This window comes from Phoxinus phoxinus, assembly GCF_949152265.1.
Source record: "Phoxinus phoxinus genome assembly, chromosome: 8".
In the NCBI taxonomy this organism is placed as follows: Eukaryota; Metazoa; Chordata; class Actinopteri; order Cypriniformes; family Leuciscidae; genus Phoxinus; species Phoxinus phoxinus.
The window spans coordinates 1,674,625-1,701,050 of record NC_136883.1 but is presented as its reverse complement, the minus strand read 5'-3'; the positions used below and the strand labels follow the sequence as shown (position 1 = coordinate 1,701,050).

At 40.8% G+C, this 26,426-nt stretch overlaps 1 protein-coding gene across 4 annotated transcripts in view; it reads left to right on the top strand.

Annotated features, from left to right (window-relative positions):
- The first annotated feature begins 21,933 nt into the window (after positions 1-21,933).
- Positions 21,934-26,426, top strand: part of insyn1 (inhibitory synaptic factor 1) — an 82,020-nt gene continuing 77,527 nt past the window's right edge. The window contains exons 1-2 of one of the 4 annotated variants that reach the window (XM_079621043.1): positions 21,934-22,493; positions 23,201-23,969. In XM_079621043.1, coding sequence (XP_079477169.1) covers positions 23,826-23,969 — 144 coding nt within the window. In that variant the 5' untranslated portion in view covers positions 21,934-22,493; positions 23,201-23,825. Of the gene's footprint in view, positions 22,998-23,200; positions 23,970-26,426 lie in introns of all 4 variants that reach the window. The other 3 variants (XM_079621042.1, XM_079621044.1, XM_079621045.1) reach the window with 3 other exon arrangements.

Genomic DNA, 26,426 nt, shown 5'->3' with positions numbered 1-26,426 from the left:
TTATTGTCTTTTAACTGAAGCTAGAGATTGTGAAATAAACATTTCTCTATTTTTGGGGGTTAGATGTTAGTTTTGCAGACTATACATTAATCATACTAGCTTAGCCTGTGTTCAATGATAACTTTCTATGTGTATTATTCAGGGTTGCAAGTAACGATTATTTTGATAACTGATTAATCTGTCCATTATTTCTAAGTTTAATGGAGACTCGCTCACGGATACTTTTATGAATAAGTATAAAGATTAGATTAAATGTAAGTTATGCGATGAGGAAAACACATATAAAACGCATTAAACTGAACACACATCTATCAAAGCACAGGACAACAAGCCACGCGTATGCTTTATGTAGGAGAACTTGGGTCGTGCACTTTTCCACTGTTTTCCAGATGCGTTTTGTCCATAGAAATGAAGATTTCTCAGCAATAATCTGGCGGATGTGTTTTGTGCACATGCGCAAATATGTTTGTTGATTGTTTTCAATGTTTTAACACAGCCCTTGATTTATTTGTATAATATGTTGTTAAATGATCTGCAGACATTACAATCACTTCAACTCAATACTCAATTTAACACGTGGACCAAATCAACATAAATGGTATATTTCAAATCAGGCATGACAAAATTATTGAGATGCAAATGCTTAGCTCTCTCCAAGTATTCTAGATCTCCTTTTTTCCACCAGTGCAGACCATCAATCCAAACCCTTTCAGAGCGTCCTGAAGAAGAAGACACTTATAAATGCATAGTTGTGCCATCAGAAGCCAGCGCTTATTGAAGTGGAAAAGAGCTACAGTGTTTTCTTTCTGGTGCTTGAGTTCATCACAGCTCGTGTGTGTGACGCGAGTCCGACACCAGAGTTCAGAAGTAACCGTCGGGTCAAAATAAGAGACGCACTCGTCTGCCGATGCTTCTTTACCTATCCATCCCATTCTCCATCCGACTTCACCTCTCTTCTAACCTTGGATTGATGCCTGAGTGTGTGTGTGTGTTTACACAGACACGGTGTGTGGATTGATGTGTGCTGTTGACTGCGTCGCAAGGTTCATTGCGGACAAGTTAATCCGGCAGCGGCAGGGCCAGGGAGAATCACCATTAATAACGCATGGAAGGAACAAATAATATATAATTCCACAGAGCGCTGGGCTTTACTGCTGTCCTCCTCAAAGTCAACAGAGACCTGTGCAGCGGCTGCAAAGATCATGTTTGGGGGTATAGGTTACGAAAGCGCTAACAGAAAACAGTGAAGAATATTTTAGTTCATAATAGGGTTGCCAAACGTACCGGTCACGCTAAAACAGAAAGAAATGTTGACCGTATCTTCATAGTTGGAACCCGCCGGCTCAAACAATCTCGTTCATGCTTGTTTGAGCCTCAAAGGTTTCTATCTACAGTGCATTTTTACAAGTGTTGAGCATTGTAGCAAATCACAATCATATCTGATGAGCGTGTGAAAGCACTGGCCAATCAGTACTAGTGCTAGTCGCTAGACGGTGCTAATCAGTAAGTTAGTCAGAATCCGCTTAACTAATCTGAGGGCCGTATCTTGCACCAGCGCAATTGACTTTGTACACCGCCGCATGTATCATTCCTATTCTGCACCCGCGCACAGCGGACTCTTCCCTCCACAGACGCACGTCGGTAAATTAGGGAATGAACTTGCGCTCGCGGGGGCGGTTCAGTGTAAAGAGGAGTGTGTTCCGGCGCAAACGTTCCCTGGTGATATTCTGCAGTTCTAGAAAACAACTCCGCCACTGACCAGGAGAAACCCAGTCTAAAGACAGCGGCGCCGCGCGTTAGTCAGATGCTATTTTAAGGGCGCGTGCTTGGCCATTATGTAGCGTGTGAACAACACACACACTTTGATTCTCTAATCTAAACAGACGCAGCAGTTTTCATTTTTGCAAATCATTATTACAAGGAAACATATGAACACACGAGGGAAATCATTGTTGTGTCCGTGAAGATGTGAAAAAATAGGCATAAATCTAGATTACACATTTACCCAAATTATTATATGCCTGTTTAACCGAAGCTAATGTGTGTGTTTCTCCATCATCCCCAATGTCACTTCTCTGTGTTTTACGGCCCTGACGAGAACGTCGGTCTCCTCGGCTGTGAACCGCTCCTGGCGTGCGCCGGCAAACCCGCCGTTATAATAGCAATCCACCGTTATAATAGCGATCCGCCGTTATAATAGCAATCCGCCGTTATAATAGCAATCCGCCGTTATAATAGCGATCCGCCGTTATAATAGCGATCCGCCGTTATAATAGCAATCCGCCGTTATAATAGCAATCCGCCGTGGAACAAGCGCGCCGGCTCTTAAAGGGAATGTGAGAGGACGCTCTGATTGGTTTATTTCACGTTACGCCCAAACCACACCTATGAATAATGAAGCGACACATGTTAGATTTGCGTCGGGCGCAAGAGTCGTTTATCCCGCCGGTGTAACAGCAACAGCGCCGGGATCCGCCCACAGAGTTACTTGCGTTTCGCGTTTGACACTTGCGTTTCAGAGCATTACAATAGAGCCCTATGTGTGTTGTAATCATCATAGAAGATGAGCTTGACTTTACTAGACTGTATCTATATTCAAGTGTCAAACAGTAATAAAATAAGCTTTGGCTGTTTGATTTCTAGATGTGTCCGAGTCCGAATGATCTAGAAGTTTGAAAACAGAATTCACAAAAACTGAAAAATAGCCCAAAAATAAAATGTTTTCCAGTGGATATCAGCATCACAATACTGTGAACACAGATGCCCAGAAGATTAGACACAGAAAAGAGCAGCCGCCACGAAAGAAAAGGAGAATTACAGAGAAAATCTTCTATTGTCTAATTGTGTGATCTATGCTTACAAAACTGAGACAACAGTCATGCATGAGTCAGCAAAGAAAACCCTGTGACACATTTATGGAGGAGGAGAGTGAGAAAAGCAAGGGAAGAGAGCGAGAATAAGCCGGGCTTTAAAATGGATGACAGGTGAGATGAAACAAATATTTAGGAGATTATATTTTGATTGGCGCCAGACTCGTGTCTCGTCGCTTTCATCAATGCCATCGAGAACAATTAGATTTTCAAACCTCCGCTGGCATGCCACCAACCCTCTCTCTCTCTCTCTCTCTCTCTCTCTCTCTCTCTCTCTCTCTCTCTCTCATAATCATAAGGAGAGAGGGATTTTGACATACAGTACATGTCTATTCCCAGGAGAGATAATGGCATTCAGGTTTTCCTCTCTGAGAGGTTGAATTAATCTCCAAGGTGACACTGGGTATAAAAGCTGTCGATAGGTGGCCAGAGATACCCTGTATGAAGCATACTGAGTGGATGCCGTAAGCCCGCTGCATTCACTCTCTGAGAGATGGATCAATTTTTTACAAGGAGTCTGTAAACAAATCCGAGATTCACCTTAAGAAAAGAGCTGAATATAAGCGGAGAGCCTCCTCAGAATGAGGAGCCAACGGATATTCTGCTTTGATATATAGTGTGAAGAAATCATTCACTTAGTTGGCATGGCATAAAAGCTTCAGGCTTTAGACCGTATGCATATTTAAGGGTGGATATATTCTCAAATAATGTGTTTCTGGACTCTGGTCTGACGTTCTCCTTGATTAAAAACACTGGGACGGTAATATAGGATTTGTTTGTGTTTCAGCATTTCTATGATTTACTGTTTATGATATTTCAGGCCCAGGATTTGCACACTACTGTTCAAAAGTTTAAGATTACTTTAATGATTTTGAAGGAAGTCTCTTATGCTTTTATGCATATTTTATGTAAAAAATATTACCATTTAAAATCTGCTGTTTTCTATGTGAATATATAGTAAAGTGTAATTTATTCCTGGGATATCCCATACGGAAATGTAATATATGACATATATGTTCCTATATCGCTAGTGACGCCGTCATATATGCTAAATATAAGACAATATATTGCTATATTTATCTCTACATATATGTTAATATAGGTTTTTAACATATTAATTTGCCACAATAAATGAGTATATTGACATATATTAATATGATGTATATGATTATTATTTATATAATATTGTATGTTTTGACCATATATGTCACCGATATGTTTAATTTATATATGCCAAACTATTTACTATTTAACTATTTATTTCAAGTCTACAGATCAAGTCTACATATCCACATCTCATTTTCAAATTTTTTATAAATAAAATGTCTTATTTATTATTATTTTACCTCTTCTTGACCAGCTCATAAAAACAAAACAAATATTACACAAATTCTATTTGAAAACTGATAATTATATATGACAAGTATATACAAAAACACTATTATACATACATAAAATATATGGGCTGGTTTTATATGTCAATTGTTCCATTTTCTAATAGGTTTTATATGGATATATTTAATATATGTATATTTCATATGTGTACATATATTACATTCCCGTATGGGATCAAAGCTGCATTTCCAGCATCATTACTCCAGTCTTCAGAGTCACATGATCCTTCAGAAATCAGTATAATATGATGATCTGATGATCAAGACACATTTATGATTATTATTATCAATTTTGATTGTTTTTGTGGAAGCAGTGATATGCATCTTGAATGCATGTTGTTTTGGATAAAAGTGTCTGCAAAATGCATAAATGGCATAATTGATTTTGTACACATTTTGTGCACTGTTGATGAAGAAAAGTGACACATATTGCTCATTTATCCGGTTTATGAGGCCACAGGCTTGCACAACAAAACTATATTTCCCACAATTCTCTCTGCCAGCACAACAAGAATGATAAAATGCAAATCTAACGCATCAGTTACACAGCTAATATGCAGCATTTACTCTTCATTGTGTTACACTGACGCTAAACAAGCTTCATGTCTTTATCGGGAAGTGGATACAAGACAGAAAAAATATGAAACCGCACAACACACTCATTTTATACCACGCAAAATCAATTCAAAAAACATCATGCCGCAATTACGATTTCCAACTTTAAAGTAGGAGTTTCCAAGCAGGATTTGAAGCATTATATTCCTCCACAAGTGTCATTAACACACATTATTTAGCTTTATACAGAAATCAATGCATTAAAGATTGACCAATGTAGAGGTTTTATTCTGCCTAGTGTCTCTATTTACGCGGTGCATTTCCATCAGGCCAAAATGAATTGTTCATACATTAAGAAAACATTTCATTTCACGAGTGTCCGTGTTTAACTCATCCGTGAAAGCCCAGGGTGACAACTTCATAATCACATGCTTCACTAAAGCACATTTGAATGGAGCTTTAATCACGGCCTGTTAGACTACCCCTCTTCAGGGCATAATCACGCGCGATCCATTAGATGTCACAGACATCCTGATGTACATTAGGTGCTGTCATTATGTAATTCGCAGTACGTGTCGGCGATAAACCTGAGCCCGCGCTCGCCCTAATGCTGGAAAACAGTGGCATTAGCGCTTAGACATTTTCACCCACTTCACCTCCTCTTGCCCGTCCGTGACACAGAACAAATTATTGTAATGCCCCTGACAGGGCAGAATCACTCTTTCTCGAGCTGCTGATTGGTGAAGTTATCTTTAATTGGTTTAAACTTTGCCCCAGCTGCCTGGGGATTGGCAAGCTTAATTTCAGCAAAAGGTCAACATCAATAAATCCAGCCGAAGAAGGGAAAGTGAGAAAGAGGGACGGGGAGAGAGATAAGGAGAGAGAGAGAGAGAGATGGTACCCATTACCTTAGGAGGCACAAGAGCGAGCGAGAGTGTGACCTCTGACCCCACGTCAAAGTGCAGACGGAAGATTCGCATCTCCAGCTTAGTGGCTCCACCTCCGTGTCTCCTGTTTATTGGCACTGACCCCTGGCAAGATGGGGTCATATTTTCATATAATGGCAAAGCTACTCCGTCAGTGCCCATCGCCAGCCTTATAATAAGGCTAAAATGAAAAGGACACAGGCACGGTGGAGGACAGGATCAGAGAGAGGAGAAGAGACGGGATGAGAGCGACGGGTGGTTGACCCAGAGCTAAAAGGACAGCTCCATTTATTTTGCACTGAGAGGTATGAGAGAGAAATTCAAGCCAACAAAGACACCACTTCTATTAACCAGCGTGTCATTCCAACGCGGTGTCTGGGTTTACACGCACAGATATGATTCACCTGTACAAATCATTAGCGTTCGTGCACACCCAGCTCGCCAGAACAAGACAGAAATAACTCGGTTAAGTTGTGATTGCCAGACTCGGGATCAAAGGTGTCAAGTAGCGAAGTACAAATACTTACCTTACTAAGTTACTTAAGTTACTAAGTTACCTTACTTAAAGGATTAGTTCACTTTTTTTTTTAAACTTTTGCTGATAATTTACTCACCCCGATGTCATCAAGATGTCCATGTCTTTCTTTCTTCAGTGGAAAAGAAATAAAGGTTTTTGATGAACACATTTCTCCATATAATGGACGTCAATGGGCCCCAAACGGGTCAAGGTCCAGATGACAGTGTCAGCGCCGCTTCAACGGGCTTTAAACGACACCAGACGATGAATACGGGTCTTATCTAGCGAAACCATCGTCATTTCACAAATAAATAAACAAGTTTAAGTTTTATAAGCACAAATGCTCGCCTTGCTCTGTTCTGTGATGTGCGTTCGTGACGTCACGTAATACGCAGTTACGTTGAAAAGGTCACGCTTGACGAGTCAGTGTTTACAGATGTGCGGAAGGAGGACCATACACACATATTCAAATGTCTTTGTGTCAGTTTATCGGTAAAAATGCCCATTGCGTGTGCGTATCCTGGTGTTGGAATATTAAAAAGCCTAAAAGAACATTTTCGTCAGGACAGACATTTTGGACTTTTCACAGAAGCGAGACCTTTACAGCGTAACTGCGTATTACGTGACGTCACGAACGCGCATCACAGAACAGAGCAAGGTGAGCATTTGTGCTTATAAAACTTAAACTTTTTTATTTATTTGTGAAATGACGATGGTTTCGCTAGATAAGACCCGTATTCATCGTCTGGTGTCGTTTAAAGCCCGTTGAAGCGGCGCTGACACTGCCATCTGGACCTTGACCCGTTTGGGGCCCATTGACGTCCATTATATGGAGAAATGTGTTCATCAAAAACCTTCATTTATTTTCCACTGAAGAAAGAAAGACATGGACATCTTGGATGACATCGGGGTGAGTAAATTATCAGCAAAAGTTTTTTTTAAAGTGAACTAATCCTTTAAGTAGAAATTCTGGGTATTTATACTTTACTGGAGTAAAAAAATTTTCAGACGACTTTTTCACGCAATTATCCGTACTTTCTACTTATATTTAAAAATAGCCTAGTTACTCCTATTTCATTTCGGCTTGGTTTCATTCCGGCTTGTCATCGTTCAAAAAATATTTTTGGATTAATCATTCATTTTGACAGCACTAATGTTTATTGTATATAGACAACCATACACGGGTAATTGTTACTAAGCCTGCTCTGGGTACAGCAATGTTCAGATTCTCACAGATTCCTGCAGGCCTGGATGTACATTTACATTCAAATAAAGGATATTGATAACATGCCTCTGAAGTTTGACTTTGTGCACCATTACAATACTTATAGGCATCTTGTCATCATATCTTCCGCTCCATGAAATGCATGTTAATGCTCACTACACATGCAGGTTCTTAAATGTATTTGCATTGTACTAAAATTGCATTTTCAATGGGCATATATGCGGCTGAAACATGTGCATGCCACATTTTCAACATTAACATTTTAATGTAAAAAAATGTGTTTTTGAGGAGGTGGGGTGCACTATAGGCCCCTGTGGTGCCGCCTAAACTTTTGTTCTTAATGCCATTTTTTTCCTTTCCTTACATTACTTTTACTTTTTATACTTTAAGTAGTTTTGAAACCAGTTCTTTTACACTTTTACTTGAGTAAAAAGTTTAAGTTGATACTCCAACTTCTACAGAAGTCTTTTTTAAACCTTAGTATCTGTACGTCTACCTGAGTAATGAATGTGAATACGTTTGACACCTCTGCTCGGGATAGATGCGGGATGGATGTGGATGCGGGATGGAGGATGCCCCAGAATCGGCCCAAATATATGCCTCCAAAAAACATCTACTGTAATAATATTAAATATTTACACTTTATTTGTGGTTTGCAATTTAAAAAAAGTTTGAATATGCCAACACAATTTGTAACTATTTTACATTTTGGCGAAATGGTGGTTAATTTCTATGATCTTATTCGTATGTTGACGTGCAATCTGCTGTTTAGTGCTGGACCTTCATGCTCACCTTTCCTTTCTAAAAACCTTACATTACAATTCACATCATACAAATTCATATGAAATCGCCATCTCGTAAAAAAAGCTAAATTTCCCATGAGATTGAGTTGGAATTTGCAGCTACTTTTCATGCTTACATCTTTTCTAAACAAATTTTCTTTCGATTCACAAACCACATAACCCAACAGAACTTTTTCCCAAAGAAACTTGGTTGAAATACACAGCTCCTTTTTCACTTTTCAGCTTCTTTTTGAATAATTCACAACATACAGATTCATACGAAATTGCCATCTACTGAAATACTCACCGTACATTTTCCCATGAGAATAGTATTGTACGATGTAAATTCATACGAATCACCATTTTGTAAAATATAAATGTTTTTCCAAGAGATCCAGATGGAATACGCAGCTACTTTTCATGTTTATTTTTGTTTTGTTTGTGTTTGTACGATGTAAACTCGAAATCACATCAAAATCGCCAACTCGTAAGATAGATACTTTTTTTCTGTACGGTTTCCAATGAGAGTCTTGTACAATGTAAATTCATACGAAATCACCACAGTGTAAAATAGTTACGGTTTCCCATGAGAATCGTATTTTTGTACACTATAAATTCATTAGAAAGCAGGAATACGCAACTACTTTTCATGCATTTTTTTTTTTTTTTTATGTGCGTCTTTGTACTATGTGAACGAAATCACCACCTCGTAGATTCTTTTTCCTGTGAGATCGGGTTGGAATACGCTGCTACTTTTGAATGCCTGAAAATGGAGAAAAAAAAGTTTTTTATTATATATAGCATCCGCCAGAAGGGTCTAAGTGACCCATGCTAATCACCGTACAACTCACAACATTTCGATTTTCACAACAGCAGATTCAGCAAACATGCACACTGCACTTGGCTCTCGAGTCTGTCCCTCAGCCGTTGATTGATTGTCATCCACATTGACCGAGAGCTTCAGGGACTGGTTGTGCAAGGCCGAGGTCGAAGGTTAAAGTGCACGTGTGGTGTGAGGCGCGGGAAAGCGTGCGGCGTCGGTGACAGTTCGGCTCAGCTGCGCTGCCACAATAAAAGGTGACAGGTCCAATCAACCACTCCATCAACAGCTCCTGGCCTAATGCTCTCTCGTGTCAGACCGAGTTAGAGAAGAGCGCGGTGACTGCCCACACGAGAGAGCGAGGAAAAGAGATAGAAGCCAGGAACGACAACTCTCTAATGGAGATCCGAGCTCTGGAAAATGGATACGTTTAAGTGTCTGCATGCTTGGAAATAGTCGAGCGATTCTATCTTTGCAAACTTCTCCTCTTCACAGTAAGGCAACGCAGAAGTGCTGATAGATCGAAAGCGATTTTGCTTTTCAGCTCAGAATAGTGGCGGCGTTACTCCGCTGTCTCGTCTATATTTCCCCCCATGTGGCGTTGCATGTCACACACACACACTGGCAGCGCGGAAGAACGCACTGATAAGACCAGACGTGCACTTACCATTAAGCAAAGGTAGGCCCCCAAAATCCAAGGGCCCTAAAAATGCTTTTTCATGAGTTCACACACTTACAAATAATCAGAGTAAAATATGATGTGTATTTGGTGTGCTGTCCGAGGAGAGGCTCAAAGCTCGCATTTTGGCCCGAGCCCAACATGCGTTATTGTGAAATAGAGAGTTGCGCAGTGAAAATTACCCCAAAGCACCAGCAATTATCCAAGCTCCGCTAATACTGTTATAACCGGTTTAACGTGAACACTGTAACTGCACTGTGTGCACATTATAATATGTGACCAATAGCCAACTATACATTGTATGTGTAAAAATTATCGATTTTTCTTTTATGCCAAAAATCATTAGGATATTAAGATCATGTTCTATGTACTGTAGATATTTAGTAAATTTCCTAATCTATAGAACATGTATTTTTGTGAGTGAATGCAGCACAATCGTGAACATAAATGCACAACTTTAAAGGAGATTTTCTCAATGTTTAGATTTTTTTGCTCCCTCAGATTCCAGATTTTCAATAGTTGTATCTCGACATTAATGGTACGTTTATGTATAAATCTAAATTTTAAAAAATGTACCCATGTGACTGATTTTGTGGTCCCGGGTCACATGTGACCGTTCTAAGCCACACCACATCCGGTTATTTCCGCCCGGACAGTTGCATGTGTGATTTCACCATATAGCCTACTGTTGCTTTTTCGGGGGCTAAAAACAAGAATAAAAGCCTTTATAGCGTGGACTACATGAAAAAAGTAGAACAATTGGACAACTATAGAGACAGAGCGTAACGCGTCATAATCTGAAGACCACGCCCACCGGGGGGGAAAACAATCCAACCGTCTCCATTGACTTTGCATTGCGAGAGGCTCCTCCTTGTCATTTCTTGCTTCTAATTAAAGACAGAAAAAATGCCTAAAAGCTGCTGTGTGACAAAGTGTACAGCAAACAAGCTAAGACACACAGAAATAAGTTTTTATAAGCTGTCGACCCCAAAAAATGAGCGTTTAAGGACTTAAAAGTGGATAGGCAGTTGAGACAGAGCGTAACGTGTCTCATTACTCTGAGAACTAACGTACGCCTGCTGGAGGAGAACGTCATCGGCAACACAGGATCGCTTATCTTACATAAATATAATATATAAAACTGACATTTGGATATTTGACCAAATGTTTAACCTGCACACGTAACTGTATTTTTAGTGCATACTGACTGTCAGGATCCCACAATTTACCCATTCGTTCCAGCCTGTGTCCACTTTTAAGTCCTTAAACGCTCGTTTTTTGGGGTCGACAGCTTATAAAAACTTATTTCTGGGTTTCTTAGCTTGTTTGCTGTACACCTTGTCTCACAGCAGCTTTTAGGCATTTTTCTGTCTTTAGTTAGAAGCAAGAAATGACAAGGAGGCAGCCTCTCGCAATGCAAAGTCAATGGAGACGGTTGGATTGATTTCCCCCCCGGTGTGGGCGTGGCCTAAATACGCTCTGTCTCTATGGGACACCGCTGTGCAGCAGCGAGCATCAGAGAGAACCTCATGGATGATCCAGTCTAGGCAAGTTGATTTATGTAGCACATTTCATACACTATGGCAATTCAAAGTGCTTTACTTTGGTAAAGTGTAAATGGTAAATGTGTTGGTAAAGGGCCCCATTTTGCCTGTGGCCCCCAAATCACCAAATCCGCCCCGGGATAAGACGACACAAGTGAGGCGTGAGATGCAAATTAAAACAGGGAATCTGATTGAAGCTAACCAAGGAGGAGGGAGATAATGAAAAAATAGGAGGAAACCACGCGGAAGGGTGAGTGGAGAGGACAAGTGAAGTAAAGAGAGTAGACGGAGTAGCGTGAGGAGATGAATTATCCCGGGCGAGCGAGGATTGCTCTCGTTCCCTCTACCTGTCGACGCGCACCGATGTGGCAGGTTCAGCCGAAGAGCCACGTCGAATCGGAGGGCATTTCTGTCACCCGCTCTGCCGACTGAAACGGGACTCTTGCAGTTCCCCACGGGTGTGCGGATCAGAGACAATCCCTCTTTAGTGTCCGGCTGAATGGGAGATGGGTCAAAGCAGGACGGCCACGGTGTGCCATGAGACTCGACCCGTTTAAGCTGATTGGAGGATTCACGTTTTGTTAAAATCATATTGTTTTAGTCAAGCCAGTCACTTGCATAAAAGCTCTGTGGCGGCACCATCGTGTAGCATCAGATGCAATTTACACAGTTTTCTGTTTTTGTCTTTTGACAAAAGTGTCCTTTAAAACCCTAATCCTGAAGGATTCACCTCATCAGCTCATTAACCCATGTGATAATGAGCTGATGAGTTGAATCAGGTGTGTTTGATTAGGGAGACAAAAAAAAAGTGCGGTGTTGGGGTCATTCAGGAGAAGGGTTGGGAAACACTGCTTTAAAGCAGGGTTCATCGGGGTTGGAGCTAAACTCTGCAGGACAGCCAGTCTGGTGACCCCTGCTTTACAGGATTAGCTCACTTCAAAATTAAAATCCTGTCATCATTTAGGGTGTATTCACACCTGGAAAGTCCGATAGTTTACTTGCTTTGGTCCGGACCAAATACATTTTTTTTTGTTTTGTTTGGTACGGTTCGTTTTCACACTGCTCTTTTTGCAAGTGAACCAACATTTGTAAACAAAACCACACGTGTGCTAAGGTCGTCCATTCATTGGACAAGGATTCTCAAGTAGGGAAATTAGGAAGTGCACACTTCCACACTTCCACACACACTCACCATCCTTGTATTGTAACTATCGTTACATTATATGAACTCGCTCGTATTCATGCAAATGCTTTTAAAGCATTTATGCGCGATTAGACTAAAGAGGACGCTCTGTATGTGAATGTCCTGATGCGCACACACTCATTCATTCATTCCATTTCAATGATGCACTCACGACGCGCAGAAAGACGCGCAACAGTATCGTGTGGCCAGACCGCGCGTGTGTTCAGCAAAAGAAAGAAACTCATACAGGTTTGTGTCAACTCGTGGGAGAAGAAATGATATGAAGTAATCCTTTAAGTGTTTTGGCTTTTAGCATGAATGAGTTCACCTTAAAGGAACACTCCGACTTTTTGGGACTTTAGGCTATTCACCTTATCCCCCAGAGTTAGATAAGTCCATACATACCTTTTTCATCTCCGTGCGTGCTATAAGTCTGTTTGACGCACCCACCGCTAGCCTAGCTTAGCACAAAGACTGGATGTAAATGGTTGCAGCTAGCATACTAATCCAAATAAGTGACAAAATAACGCAAACATTTTCCTATTTACATCTAATATTGTTATGAATATTATATACTTAAGTTTGAACTGAATATACTTTATTTTTTTTGAAGGTTTACATTTATTTTAAATGCAATTATTTGAACTTGACTGAGCTTTTTGACATCTTTTTTCTTCATATCCACTCTAATAAACACTGGGTTAAAACAATCCAATTTGTTTTCAACCCAAGGGCTGGGTAAATTTAGGACAGAACACATGTCGGGTTAATTTTACCCAGCATAATGGGTTCATTTGACCCAGCATACTAAATTGATTCATTTTTAATTTAGTACTAGCTTTTTCATACATGAATCAATGTTTACAGATTAACTTAAATCCTCTAAACTTTAAAAAAATACTCCACACAACTTGTGGTTTGTATGATAATTCCTTAATTTTTTATCATATTTTACAGTATAGCATATTTTATATAGTTTTGAATACATATTGCATACATTTAAGCTTGATTAACAAATATTATAAGTAAAAATTAAACATTTATAAGTAATTCAAGTGTAATGGAGCAGTCTCTGTTGTGTATTTCTAAGTATTTATTTTCTGTATATTCTGTATTTATATTCTATATTTTATTTTATAAAATCCATCACGCGAAAAGATTGATGCGACACTGGTGACTCACAAAGTGGTTGGGTTGTTACGTCTGACCCAGAATATGGGTAACACAAAAACTACCCAAACATTGGGTTATTACGTCTGACCCAGGAGCTGGGTAACACAAAAACTACCCAAACACTGGGACTTTACGTTTGACCCAGGATCTGGGTAACACAAAAACTACCCAAACACTGAGTTGTTACGTCTAACTTATATGGGTTTCACAACAACTACCCACATTTTGGGTTGTTACATCTGACCCAGGATATGGGTAACACAAAAACTACCCAAACATTGGGTTGTTATGTCTGACCCAGAACCTGGGTAACACAAAAACTACCCAAACATTGGGTCATGTTATGTCTGACCCAGGATCTGGGTAACACAAAAACTACCCAAAGACTGGGTTGTTATGTCTGACCCAGGAGCTGGGTAACACAAAAACTACCCAAAAACTGGGTTGTTACATCTGACCCAGGATCTGGGTAACACAAAAACTACCCAAACGCTGGGTTGTTACATCTGACCCAGGATCTGGGTAACACAAAAACTACCCAAACACTGGGTTGTTATATCTGACCCAGGAGCTGGATAACACAAAAACTACCCAAACACTGGGTTGTTACGTCTGACCCAGGATCTGGGTAACACGAAAACTACACAAACATTGGGTTGTTACGTCTGACCCAGGATCTGGGTAACACAAAAACTACTCAAACACTGGGTTGTTACATCTAACCCAGGATCTGGGTAACACAAAAACTACCCAAACGCTGGGTTGTTACGTCTGACCCAGGATCTGGGTAACACGAAAACTACACAAACATTGGGTTGTTACGTCTGACCCAGGATCTGGGTAACACAAAAACTACCCAAACATTGGGTTGTTACGTCTGACCCAGGATCTGGGTAACACAAAAACTACACAAACACAGAAAAAAATAACCCCACAAATTGACCCAAAAGGCTCAACCCAGGATTTGGGTAGAAAAAAATAACCCAAGATTGGTTAGTCCTTCTTCCCCTTACGGTGTCTTTGGTGTTAGTGAAGGCCATGTTGGTGGGTTATTATTCCCCAGTTCAGGTCTCCTGTCCTCTGACTCGTGTGCGCGAGGCGTTGTCTGTGTGCAGAGGTCAGTAAGACAGATGGGTTGTTCTCGTGAGGATCCGTGGGTGTATTTTGCAGTGATTTTCACCTCAGCTCGCACAACCCTCTGACTGCACCCTAAATAGAGCACTCAGTTTCAAAGAGGAACGACAGCAGGGCATTATGTGCTCTTTTACGAGCGTGTGTGTGTGTGTGTGTGTGTGTGTGTGTGTGTGTGTGTGTGTGTGTGAGCACCTAAGCTGATGCTCAAGGCCACGGACAGACCTAGTTGACTGCAAGCGAACAGATGCATGCCTGTAGCCGCGATGACAGGCTCGGAGAAGCCGCTGAACTCTTTGCTCTGTGATAAGTGGGATGACTTCCCCTTCCTTCTGCCTGCATTACCAGGAATATCCTTGGGGCAGAACTGCAGAATAAACCTCTGGAACCACTATTGTTATGTGTGACCACCGGTATTTCACACACAGGATTTTCTCTGTAACATCGTGAGCCTCTGTCATCTGGAATCTGGTTTGTTTTAGAGTAATATCCACCGCTATTAGATTTCCAGCTGCAAGCTGAAAGTAAAACTTTTATCAAAACTTTTCTCAAGATATTATTCACCAAATATTAGGTATACATTTTGCATTTGTTATTTATATTGATCCGCTGAGGCAGACTCAAGACCTGCATGCATTTATTTCTAGATATTAAGTATTAAATTCTGTTTTGCATTTCTGTTATTATATCGACTCACTGAGGCTCCAAGGCCAACATGCATTCATCTAATTTCATTTCTAGAAAGAAAGCGTATAAAGAAAGAGTATAAAGAAAATGAGATTGAACACTTGTTAATTGAAAAGGGTCAAATGTGAAAGGTCATGACTTGAGTCGTCTTAGGTTATTAAAGGGAAAGTTCACCCAAAGAATGTGGTTTCTGACCCATATGCATTTCTATCTTCAGTCATGAGTATATTATTATTATTAATAGTGCGTATTACTTTTGAATGAGATTATATTTTTTATTTTTGTTTTCATTACTAACATTTTAGTAATTTTTATGTTTTTGGTCATTTTTATTAGTTTTATTTATGTCTATAGTTTGAATTAATTTAAATTTTAGTTATTTTTACACATTAATAAAAAATGAGAAATGTTTCTTATTTATGTTTGGCACTGATTTCAGTAAAAGTTTATTTTATTTAAAGTAACAATAATATTGTTTGAACCCACGAACCCAAAAAACAAACAAAAAAAAAAACATTTTGAATGAGCCGCATTGAAAAACCTTAATGATCTTTATTGTCATGTGACGTCTAAAAGTGGCATATTCAATTTAAGAGCTTCAGAGGATGACAAGATTTCCAATGATTAATATCACTAGATATTAAACTATTAATATTAATAGTTCAATATCTGTATGTTCGTCGTCACACATTGCTATCGTACGTGGATACGTCCAATACATGGAATATATTGCATAAAGCAGAACATAATGTGGAAAAGAGCAGCAAAGACATTGTTCAAAATGTCTTCTTCTGTGTTGCCGTTTGAGTAAATCATAATGCACATATCATATCAATTAATATATCATATCATATCAATTATTTTTGGGGACCTATTCATTTAATAGCAAAAAGAAACAGTAAAAGATACATGCACAAAGCATTAAACAATCCCCACTGCCTCCCTTCACATAAATCTGTGTTAGTTGCTGTAACACCAATGGCAGCTTCAGTCAAAAGCAGAACTAGCTGGAATGTTTCCTTTATTTACTGAAGCAAAGCACGGTAAAGAGACGTCATCTGAGCGGAAAGTGCTGGAATGGCACAGCATCCGCACGCGTCTCCATAGCGATGATGTTGAGTGACACCTCGGCCTTGATTATGTTTGCTGGAGCCGCGAGTGAATCAAAAGATGCCGGCGCCAGTAATCTGCACTTCTCAGTCACACACCCTGCGTGTCAATCTCACATCACGGCCTATACATCATCATCCAATGCAGTCCGGCGTTACATAACCGGCGTGACGTTGAGTTTCCGGAAAGGTGCGCGGCTCTAAACGAGGAGAGATGTGAGGATCTGTATTGGTGGACTCCTGCTGAATGAGGAATGAGGAGCCGAGGGAGATTGCTGATGCGCAGTTCGTCCTCGAGCTTCTCGGCAAACAGCAAAACACACCGACACGACGACCACGAGGAGATGTGTGTGAGAGACACACTGGTCATACGGAAGAAGAGTGAGCGGGTAGATGATGGGCTGGGTGACCTCTCTCTCTCTCTCTCTCTCTCTCTCTCTCTCTCTCTCTCTCTCTCTCTCTCTCTCTCTCTCTCTCTCTCTCTCACAAATGATCACTTACATTTTTACCCGTCCGACAGATGCACTGAAATATCATCAAGCTACTCGCTCACACACACATTTATGCATCTGACAAATAAGGAAAATGAGCTGAACAAATGTAAACTGTGCAGTTCAGGTCTATGTGGGGAGGTGAAATAAAGCAATAAGCCACTCGAGGATGTGTGTTATAGTGATGTTATCATTGCATGAGCTATTCTTAGTTCTGTAAAATAACTTAAATGTGGTAAAGTCAGTGTAATGCATACGGCCGCGGCCTTTCAGGCGCTTATTGAGCAATAATAGGGCTTATTCGCAAACACCGGAAGTAGCGAACCGCGGCCATATTGTTGACATGACATCTTTATCCTGCCCGTAGTTGAGGGGAGCCGTAGCCTAATGGCTTCATCTCGTCGGTATCAAGAGAAGATGATCTCAATGGCCGTGGACCCATATCAAATAGACCCAATAGCCTTAAGTAAAGATTCGTCCTTATTGCCAGCCGTAACTTATCCGGATATTTATTCACAGCCAACTCTCACGCATTCACCGTGAAGCACACTTTCCACACGCTCTCACACCACACATCCATTTTCTCACGCACAGAAAAAGCGCGACGCAAAGAAGACACGGAGACCAACAGACTAGACAGAGCAGTTACTCATGATATAAAACATCTCAGCTCTCGGGTTCTGTCACTTTTATTACGAAATTCAAACAATAAATACCGATTTGGCGCTTGTAAATGTGACGCGACAGATCCCTAGCGGCACGTGAACCGATCATCTCTAACGTTAGCTAGTAAATAAACACAAATGAACAATGTTGAAAGATACAGTACAACTTACCGAAATGTATATTCCTCAAACGTAATATCGACCAATCAATCAAACAAACACACAAACGGGTCAATAAAACAGCTGGAGAACAATTATGTCACATAACATTTAGCCTACCTCAGGAAAGCCATTTGATGACCATAATTTGGCTAGAAAAAAAGAGCTATAGAGAGTATTTGCTATAAATATGTGTACTTTATTACATATTATATTTTTTACTTATATCATTAAAGTTATTATAATAAAAATAAAAAAACGCATATCTCTCTGTATGTTTACAGCATTAGGTGAGTTGTTTTTTTTCTTGAGAAAAATGAATGCCTATCTTGTGTAGCCTACCTAATATTTATCCAAATGAGTCAATATTAAATCAAGCCACGAGTCTCTCCTGCGCTGGCTCACTCCTCTGTCTCCTTCCCTTCACGTTTTCTGACAGTCGGGATCGCATAAAAACTAACTTCTTCTTCTTGCTGTTGTTAGAACAGCCGTGTATTACACAACACACCATCGCGCTGTTTTAAAAAAATATATATACAGCGATAATACCATGGATAATACCGACCCTGCCTCGCTTGTCAATTGACAGACTGACAGTTGCCGTGGGTTCTATGTCAACAACATGGCCGCCGCGAACATTGATGACGTAGATCGAATAAGAACTATAGTGACATGTATGGTCCCAATTTTATATTTGAAACAGTGCGCTTATTGTGTACATACTGTAGGCCTACATGCTTTTACATTGTACTAATATTTTAACTTTTGAAGCGTGTTTCTGTATTTGATTGTGTAGTGTGTACTTGGAGCTCACGTGTGTTGTAAAACTGATAAATATTTTTTTCTTAATTTGCGGGTGTTTTTCTATTTGCATGTGTTTTCTTCAGTTGCAGCGCGTTGAGCTCTCTCGGCCACCGTAAACAAATATTGTCATATTATTGTCATATTTCCTTTAAATCAGTGTTATTTAAGAGTCATTGAGAAGCTGTTTTTATTTTATTAATATATTGAATTAGTGTTCATTTTTTACTTTACTTAAAGCCTTAGTAATTTAATTGTGCTATTTTTTAATGAAAAAAAAAACATTTCGGTAACTTATTTTATCACAGTTAACTTGATTTTAATTTCCAGTAAAAATAAAAAATAAAAATACATTTATAAAAATTAAAAGAAAAGAAAACACCAAATAGGATACTTCTCAAATGCAGGGAGAGTTCTGATAGGATACTCACGTCTTCATACTTAACATAAATATTTTATTAATTTAATAATGATGTAATAACCAAACAGTGCATCTTTCCAAATGTATTTCCAAAACATCCTTGTAAATGAACAGCAGATCCTGATGCCACAGGTCCAGTGTTCTCTGTGTTGCTCTTTTGTGAGTTTCAGGGACTTCACTACACCACGGCGCCACCTTGTGGAGAGGAGAACCACAGGTCTGCAATAAGAAAAGATGATGTGTGCTTCATATGCGTTTTAAAATAGCAGTTTGAAGCATGCAGTTGCTGACGGATAGTCATCTCTGGCCGTGATGGACGAGAGGCGATATTTTGACAAAGGAACAGGAAGAGGTTAGAACACCGCTATCGACCGGCCGGGTCCCTCAAGTTTTGGTTTATGAGAAAACATAAATCCTTACACACACACACACACACACTGAGACACGTCGGCTGTGTCTCGGCGCACGGCAAGCCAGCCAAACACTGACTCGTCTAATAAAAAGATACTTGATCTTGAAGTATCAAATAACTGGGCTATGATTGCTCAATGCGGTGTAAACAGAAGTGGTCAAATAAACTCCCACTGGACTCTCGCTTTCTTCTTCTCCAACACTTTCTTTATCCCTCTCTCTCTCTTTATTCCCTTGCCCTCTCTCTGTAGTACCACATTACCCGAGTGATTTCCTCTGGAGGTACACCTGTGAAAGCACCAGCGTGAGGCCCTGCTAGAAAAATATTGCGTTCTATAAAACTTCCCCATAATCGGGCCAGGTGCAATAAATCCAGGACAGAAATATTAAGTGGGGCTGATATTTCCTTGGCCTCGCTCCAGCTCTGCTAGTAAAAACCAGCAGTCAGAATGACCTTAGCGTTGAAGAAATATCATACCGGCAGGAGAGGGACGACGGCGGCAGTCAAACGCCCGATACTCGTGTGTGTGTGTGTGTGTGTGTGTGTGTGTGTGTGTGTGTGTGTGTGTGTGTGTGTGTGTGTGTGTGTGTGTGTGTGTTGAGGATTCTTCAACGATTACAAATGTGCAACACCAGACTCCGTTATCAATGTTCATTAGACACCAAATTACGCTTCACAGGATTACGGACGGCTGTAAAGGTGTTTAAGAGACTTGGAAATGATCTGTGACTTTTAAAGGATCGCAAGGAAATCTTTCTGTCATTCCGCAGAACGACTGCTTCTCGAAGCCGACTCACTTCTGCAGAGATCTGTGAGAATAATGCCACATCAGCCTCCACCTACACACACACACACACACACACACACACACACACTGACCCTACACGTGAACATACACACACACACACACAGCTACACACATTGGCTTTACGTATAAGCGAATTCAAGCACCCGAAGCATTATAGATAATCTTATTTCACAGATACGTAGAGCCTTTGGGACGCGTTTGCTTTTGGAAACGGAGAATTCACCCACCACACTCTTCATAGATCAATAATAGCCCCTTAATTAGCCCACATAATACACTCGTCATAACTAGATTTGAATTTTCTGAAGAGAAGCAAAGCATGCAGCAAATGAGGAACGTTTTGAAAGGTAAGGTATGTGTCAAGCTTTTGTTCTGCGATTTAGCCGTTGCTGATTGGATGTTTAAATGAATAACAAGCAAGAAAGACCAATTCGAATTCTGTATGCAAATTGCTGTAAGGAAAATGATTGACAGTTACATTATCAACTAGAAAGTTTTAAAAAATCCCCCAAATAAGCTGAAATGTTCTACACAACACAGGTTGAATTGAGTGGTTTCATTTGAAATGATTACAGAAGTGTGTGGAGAAGAGCAAACACAGAGAAAGTCAATATGTGCTCTAAAAACACAGTGTGCCGACTCGAAACATACAACTGATGCCAAGTGTGCACATTGTGTTAATGTGCGGAGTTTATGAAGGGGGAAATGTTTTATTGATCAAAGAGGAAGATACAAAAGGGAATATTTTACTCAGCATCATTTTCTCAATGTGTTGGTGTCTGTGAGTGGTCAGAATATACAACTAGAAACCCTCCCAGATTTGTGCTTAATACAACGAAAATATTCAAAACAGCAAACGAGTTTATTATGTCTCAAAAACACACAAAAGAGCTGGGTCAAATATGGACAAACCCAAACGTTGGGTTAAAAATGTAATGTAAAAAAATTAACCCAACGGCTGGGTTTGTCCATATTTTACCCAAAATTGGGTTGAAACAACCCAGCATTTTTTAGAGTGTACAAAAAAATATTCAAAGCAGCAAACAAGTTTATTATGTCTCAAAAACACACAAAAAAGCTGGGTCAAATTTGGGTCAAATATGGACACACCCAGCCATTCGTTTTAATTGCATTTCTAACCCAACGTTTGGGTTTGTCCATATTTGACCCAAAATTGTGTTAAAACAATCCAGCATTTTTTAGAGTGTGTTAAAGATATGAGATGATGATATTTATATTACAAACCAGATAATTTGTACTGTGTGAAAAGCGATATATAACATACACTAGGAGAGTGAAGGGTTATAGGCACCCATAAATAAAATGGAGGGCTATGAATATACCGACGAAGAGATAAAATTACAGTGTGAATCTCGCTACTGTCTCTTTAAACCGGTCCCTCCTCTCAGCCTCCCCCCCCCCCCCATCTTCAGAGGCAGTGAGAGAGCCGTCTCCACAAGCAGCCAAAGCCTGTCCATAAACTCCAGCCTCTTCCTCCCTCCATCTGGCAGGAGGGACAGAGAGAGAGAGAGAGAGAGAGAGAGAGAGAGAGAGAGAGAGAGAGAGAGAGAGGACCAGAGTGCGCGTGAATCCACAGGGTTTCAAATCGGAGGCAAAGGCAGCATCCCTCCATCGTCACGGCGACAGGAGGTGTCAGCATCACCGGGGAGACGGAATGCGAGACGGAATCTAGTGGTCGCCGCGGCAACAAGCGCATCCGAGGAGTTCCAGGATTCCACGCAGGATTGAAGAAGCCAAGGCTCCAGAAGAGAGAGGAACCGGGGCCAATCGTTCCTCCTCCTCCTCCTCCTCCTCCCACTGAAGGACAGATCTGAACGAACCCTCCTTCTCACGGTGGGCGAGTGTGGCTGGACGGACAAGTGAAAGGAAGAGAGTGGGATTGTGTGTGGGAAAGGGAGAGAGAAGTGGGAGGGAGACAGTCAGTTGATGGTGACTGACGTGGCAACCGAACCGATCCGAAAACTGTGTTCCCGCTGTTCCTTCTCCGGAGGACGGAGAGGCGAGCCTGCACAGCACTGACCAGCGGAGACTCGGGAGAGAGAGAGAGAGAGAGAGAGAGAGAGAGAGAGGACACTGTGTTATGAGGAGCACTTCCACCGGGGCTGGTGCGGTTCCATTTGGTGAGCGTGTTCATTTGTATCCGCTCTTCTCGCTCTCTCTTTGCTGTCTGTAATTGATTTTGTGTAGTAAATTGAAGCTTGAGCACGGTTAAAAAAGCAAAATCAAGATGTGTGTCTGAGAGAATAGAAAGTGGGGGAGAGGGGAATAAAAGATGACAGGGAGCGAGACGTTACCAGATACACAGAGAAACTGCTCTCCTTCCTGTCTTTCCAGGTGTTGTGAGAAATTGCCTCCTGCCAATTTTGTCAGCAGCAGAGGTTTCAAAGGGTCAAGTTGTCCTATTTCTTTCCCTTGCAATCCTCCTGGAGCAAAAAGACATGGAATTTACCGCCTCTGATTTTTTTTTTTTTTGAAGAACAAAGCGCTATTCAAAAAGGGCATGAAAGATTGTGATCCGTCTCCATTTAAGGAAATGTGTGAGAAATGCGTCTCTGACCCGGAGCGCCGCTTCGTCTGACACCCCGTGGGGGATTGCGTGTGAAACATCATCACAACACTTATTTGTAAGTGTAGGTATAATTTTGCAGGTTTATAAGGTCGCCTTGGTTTATCGTTTGAGACATACACGAATGCGCAAGGACAAACACACGTATGTACACACATAATATAGAAGGACACTGTTTTTGACTGAACTAACATATCTCTCTCTCTCTCTCTCTCTCTCTCTCTCTCTCTCTCTCTCTCTCTCTCTCTCCTTTTATTTCAGATCCAGTTCAAAGAAAATGAAAGTTGGAATATTTAATCTTTTGGTTTGACTTTTTTCTACTTCAAACCAAAAGAGAAAAAAAAGACAAAACGTTTTTTTTAATTTTTTTTTTATAAACACTTCAATCATTCTCTGAAATAAATGCAACTTTGGGAGTTTCCTTTTTCTTCCTAAATTGGATTTTAAGAGACTTTGCCGTGGATCAGCTGCTGAATGCAAGCATGTCTTCATGGAAAAGAAGAATTCTGCGTCATAGACACCAGCTTTCCATCCAGAATCACCCATAAGGACTCTTCCACACAAGCATTGTGTTCCTTCCCCCTGGAGTGTGTATTTCTCGGATATAGCGTCCTTCAATGATTCCAGCATCTCCCGTTGCACCCGTGTCAGTCTCCCGAACCCCGAGATGCCCCGCCGTACACCTCAAGAGGAGGCTTGACCCCAGACCCAGCGAGGTCTCTCGGCTGCCCAGGCGTATTTAAGATGTTGAACCCTTCCCGTGTGTCCCGAGCCCCAGATCGGATCAGTAGCACTGCGGCTCCCGGAGGCCCCAGACATGGATCGTGGCTCGGCTCGGCCCTGCCCTCAGCGCTCCGTTCCCCGGCCCGTGAGAAGCCTGTGAAGGATGTCCCAGAGCGGAGCTCAAGCCCGGGAACCCTCTGAGACCCGCAGTCAGAGAGAACAGATCCGCAGCCACATGAAGATGGTGATCGAGCAGCTGGAAGGAATCCTCAAAGAGCTGAAAGATGTGGCACATGAACTGCGGGAGGTAAGATCTCATTTCATCTCATTTCGGTTCTGCTATTGAGTATTGTCCTGAAGAGGAGATAAATAAGTCGAATTAAATCAAAACCTGAGAATGTGGGAATGAGAGAGAGATGTGTATCTGCTGTATCCGGTAGATACAGTAGTGCACTTTTCCTGTGACAATCACGTGACACATGTCCGGGATCCTTTGCAATGCCTAATGATGGAACAGTGCTGGAAAAATAGAAATAAATGAGATATAAATAACCAATGCTTTCCAGGTTGGAGGAGTACAGCGTAAATGTAGCCTCATTGCACTGAAAAACTTAGACTTTGGGAAGGAAAGAGGGGTTTATCTGCTTTATCTAGAATACACAGTAGATGCACATGAATTGCGGGAGGTAAGGATCGCTACACATTTGGGTTTTATGTTGAGGGAGACGAGGAGATTCTAGCATTATCCTGAAGAGGAGATCAATAATCAATGCTTTCCAGGTTTCCAGGCATAAATGTAGCTTCATTGCACTGAAAACCAAATAATTTGGGAATGAAAGAAAGGGGTGTAGCAGCTTTATCCAGAAGATACAGTAGATTGCCTTTTCCCGTGACAATGACGTGACACATGTTCGGGATCCTTTGCAATGCCATAGTTGCAGTGATAAATAATCAATGCTTTCCAGGTTTCCAGGCGTAAATGTAGCTTCATTGCACTGAAAACCAAAGCGAGCAATGGCCTTAAAGGGATAGTTCACCCAAAAATTTGAAGTAGCCCATGATTTACTCACCCTGAAGCCATCCTTAGGTGTATTTGACATTCTTCTTTCAGACGAATACAATCGGAGTAATATTACAAAATATCCTGGCTCTCCCAAGCTTTATATTTAGAGTGAATGGCTGGAGAAAATTTGAACCCCAAAAAAGTGCATCCATCCATCCTAAAAGTGCATCCATCCATTATAAAAGTGCACCCATCCATCATAAAAGTGCACCCATCCATCATAAAAGTGCATCCGTCCATCATAAAAGTGCACCCATCCATCATAAAAGTGCAACCATCCATCATAAAAGTGCATCTATCCATGATAAAAGTGCATCTATCCATCATACAAGTGCATCCATCCATCATAAAAGTGCATTTGTCCATCATAAAAGTGCATCTATCCATCATACAAGTGCATCCATCCATCATAAAAGTGCATCTATCCATCATACAAGTGCATCCATCCATCATAAAAGTGCATTTGTCCATCATAAAAGTGCATCTATCCATCATAAAAGTGCGTCCATCCATCATAAAAGTGCATCTGTCCATCATGAAAGTGCATCCATCCATCATGAAAGTGCATCTATCCATCATAAAAGTGCATCTATCCATCATAAAAGTGCATCTATCCATCATAAAAGTGCATCTATCCATCAAAAAAGTGCATTTGTCCATCATAAAAGTGCATCTATCCATCATAAAAGTGCATCAATCCATCATAAAAGTGCATCTGTCCATCATAAAAGTGCATCTGTCCATCATAAAAGTGCATCTGTCCATCATGAAAGTGCATCTATCCATCATAAAAGTGCATCTATCCATCAAAAAAGTGCATCTGTCCATCATAAAAGTGCATCTATCCATCATAAAAGTGCATCAATCCATCATAAAAGTGCATCTGTCCATCATAAAAGTGCATCTGTCCATCATAAAAGTGCATCTGTCCATAATAAAAGTGCATCTATCCATCATAAAAGTGCATCTGTCCATCATAAAAGTGCATCCATCAATCCCAAAAGTGCATCCATCCATCATAAAAGTGCATCCATACGGGGGTTAGAAAAGGCCTTCTGAGGCGAAGCAATGCATTTGTGTAAGACAATATCCATATTAAAAACTTTATAAACTATAATCACTAGCTTCCGACAGGCGGCTGTTCGCATCGATTTACGAATTTCATTGTTCTGAAAACCAAAGGAGAATTTGGGAATGAGAGAGATGTGTGGCTGCTTGATACAGTAGTGCACTTTTCCCGTGACAATGACGTGACACATGTCCGGGATCCGGTGCAATGCCTAATGATGGATCTGTTACAAACTGATCATGCTGGAAAATATAAAGTGAACGCATAAGTGAGAGGCAGAAGAGAAAGGGAAAGAGGTGTGCAAGGTAGGAGTCGGGCTTGGCAATGCAATAGTTATGTAAGCACTTTGTTATCGGCTGGATTCCTACTGTATTCTACCAACTGCCATGGTTACAAGATGAAAAGATTCCTCTGTGTGTGTGTGTGTGTGTGTGTGTGTGTGTGTGTGTGTGAGAGTGTGTGTGTGTGTGTGAGAGTGTGTGTGTGTGTGTTCCTCTCTCAGTGTTTAGGAGTGAGCTGACGGCATCGAAAAATAGACAAGTGTGTGTCTGCGTCAATGTCACATTTCAGCTGAATAGATTTGTGTGTGTGTGTGAGAAATGTACTTGGAACAGAAATGGGCAATAATTTGT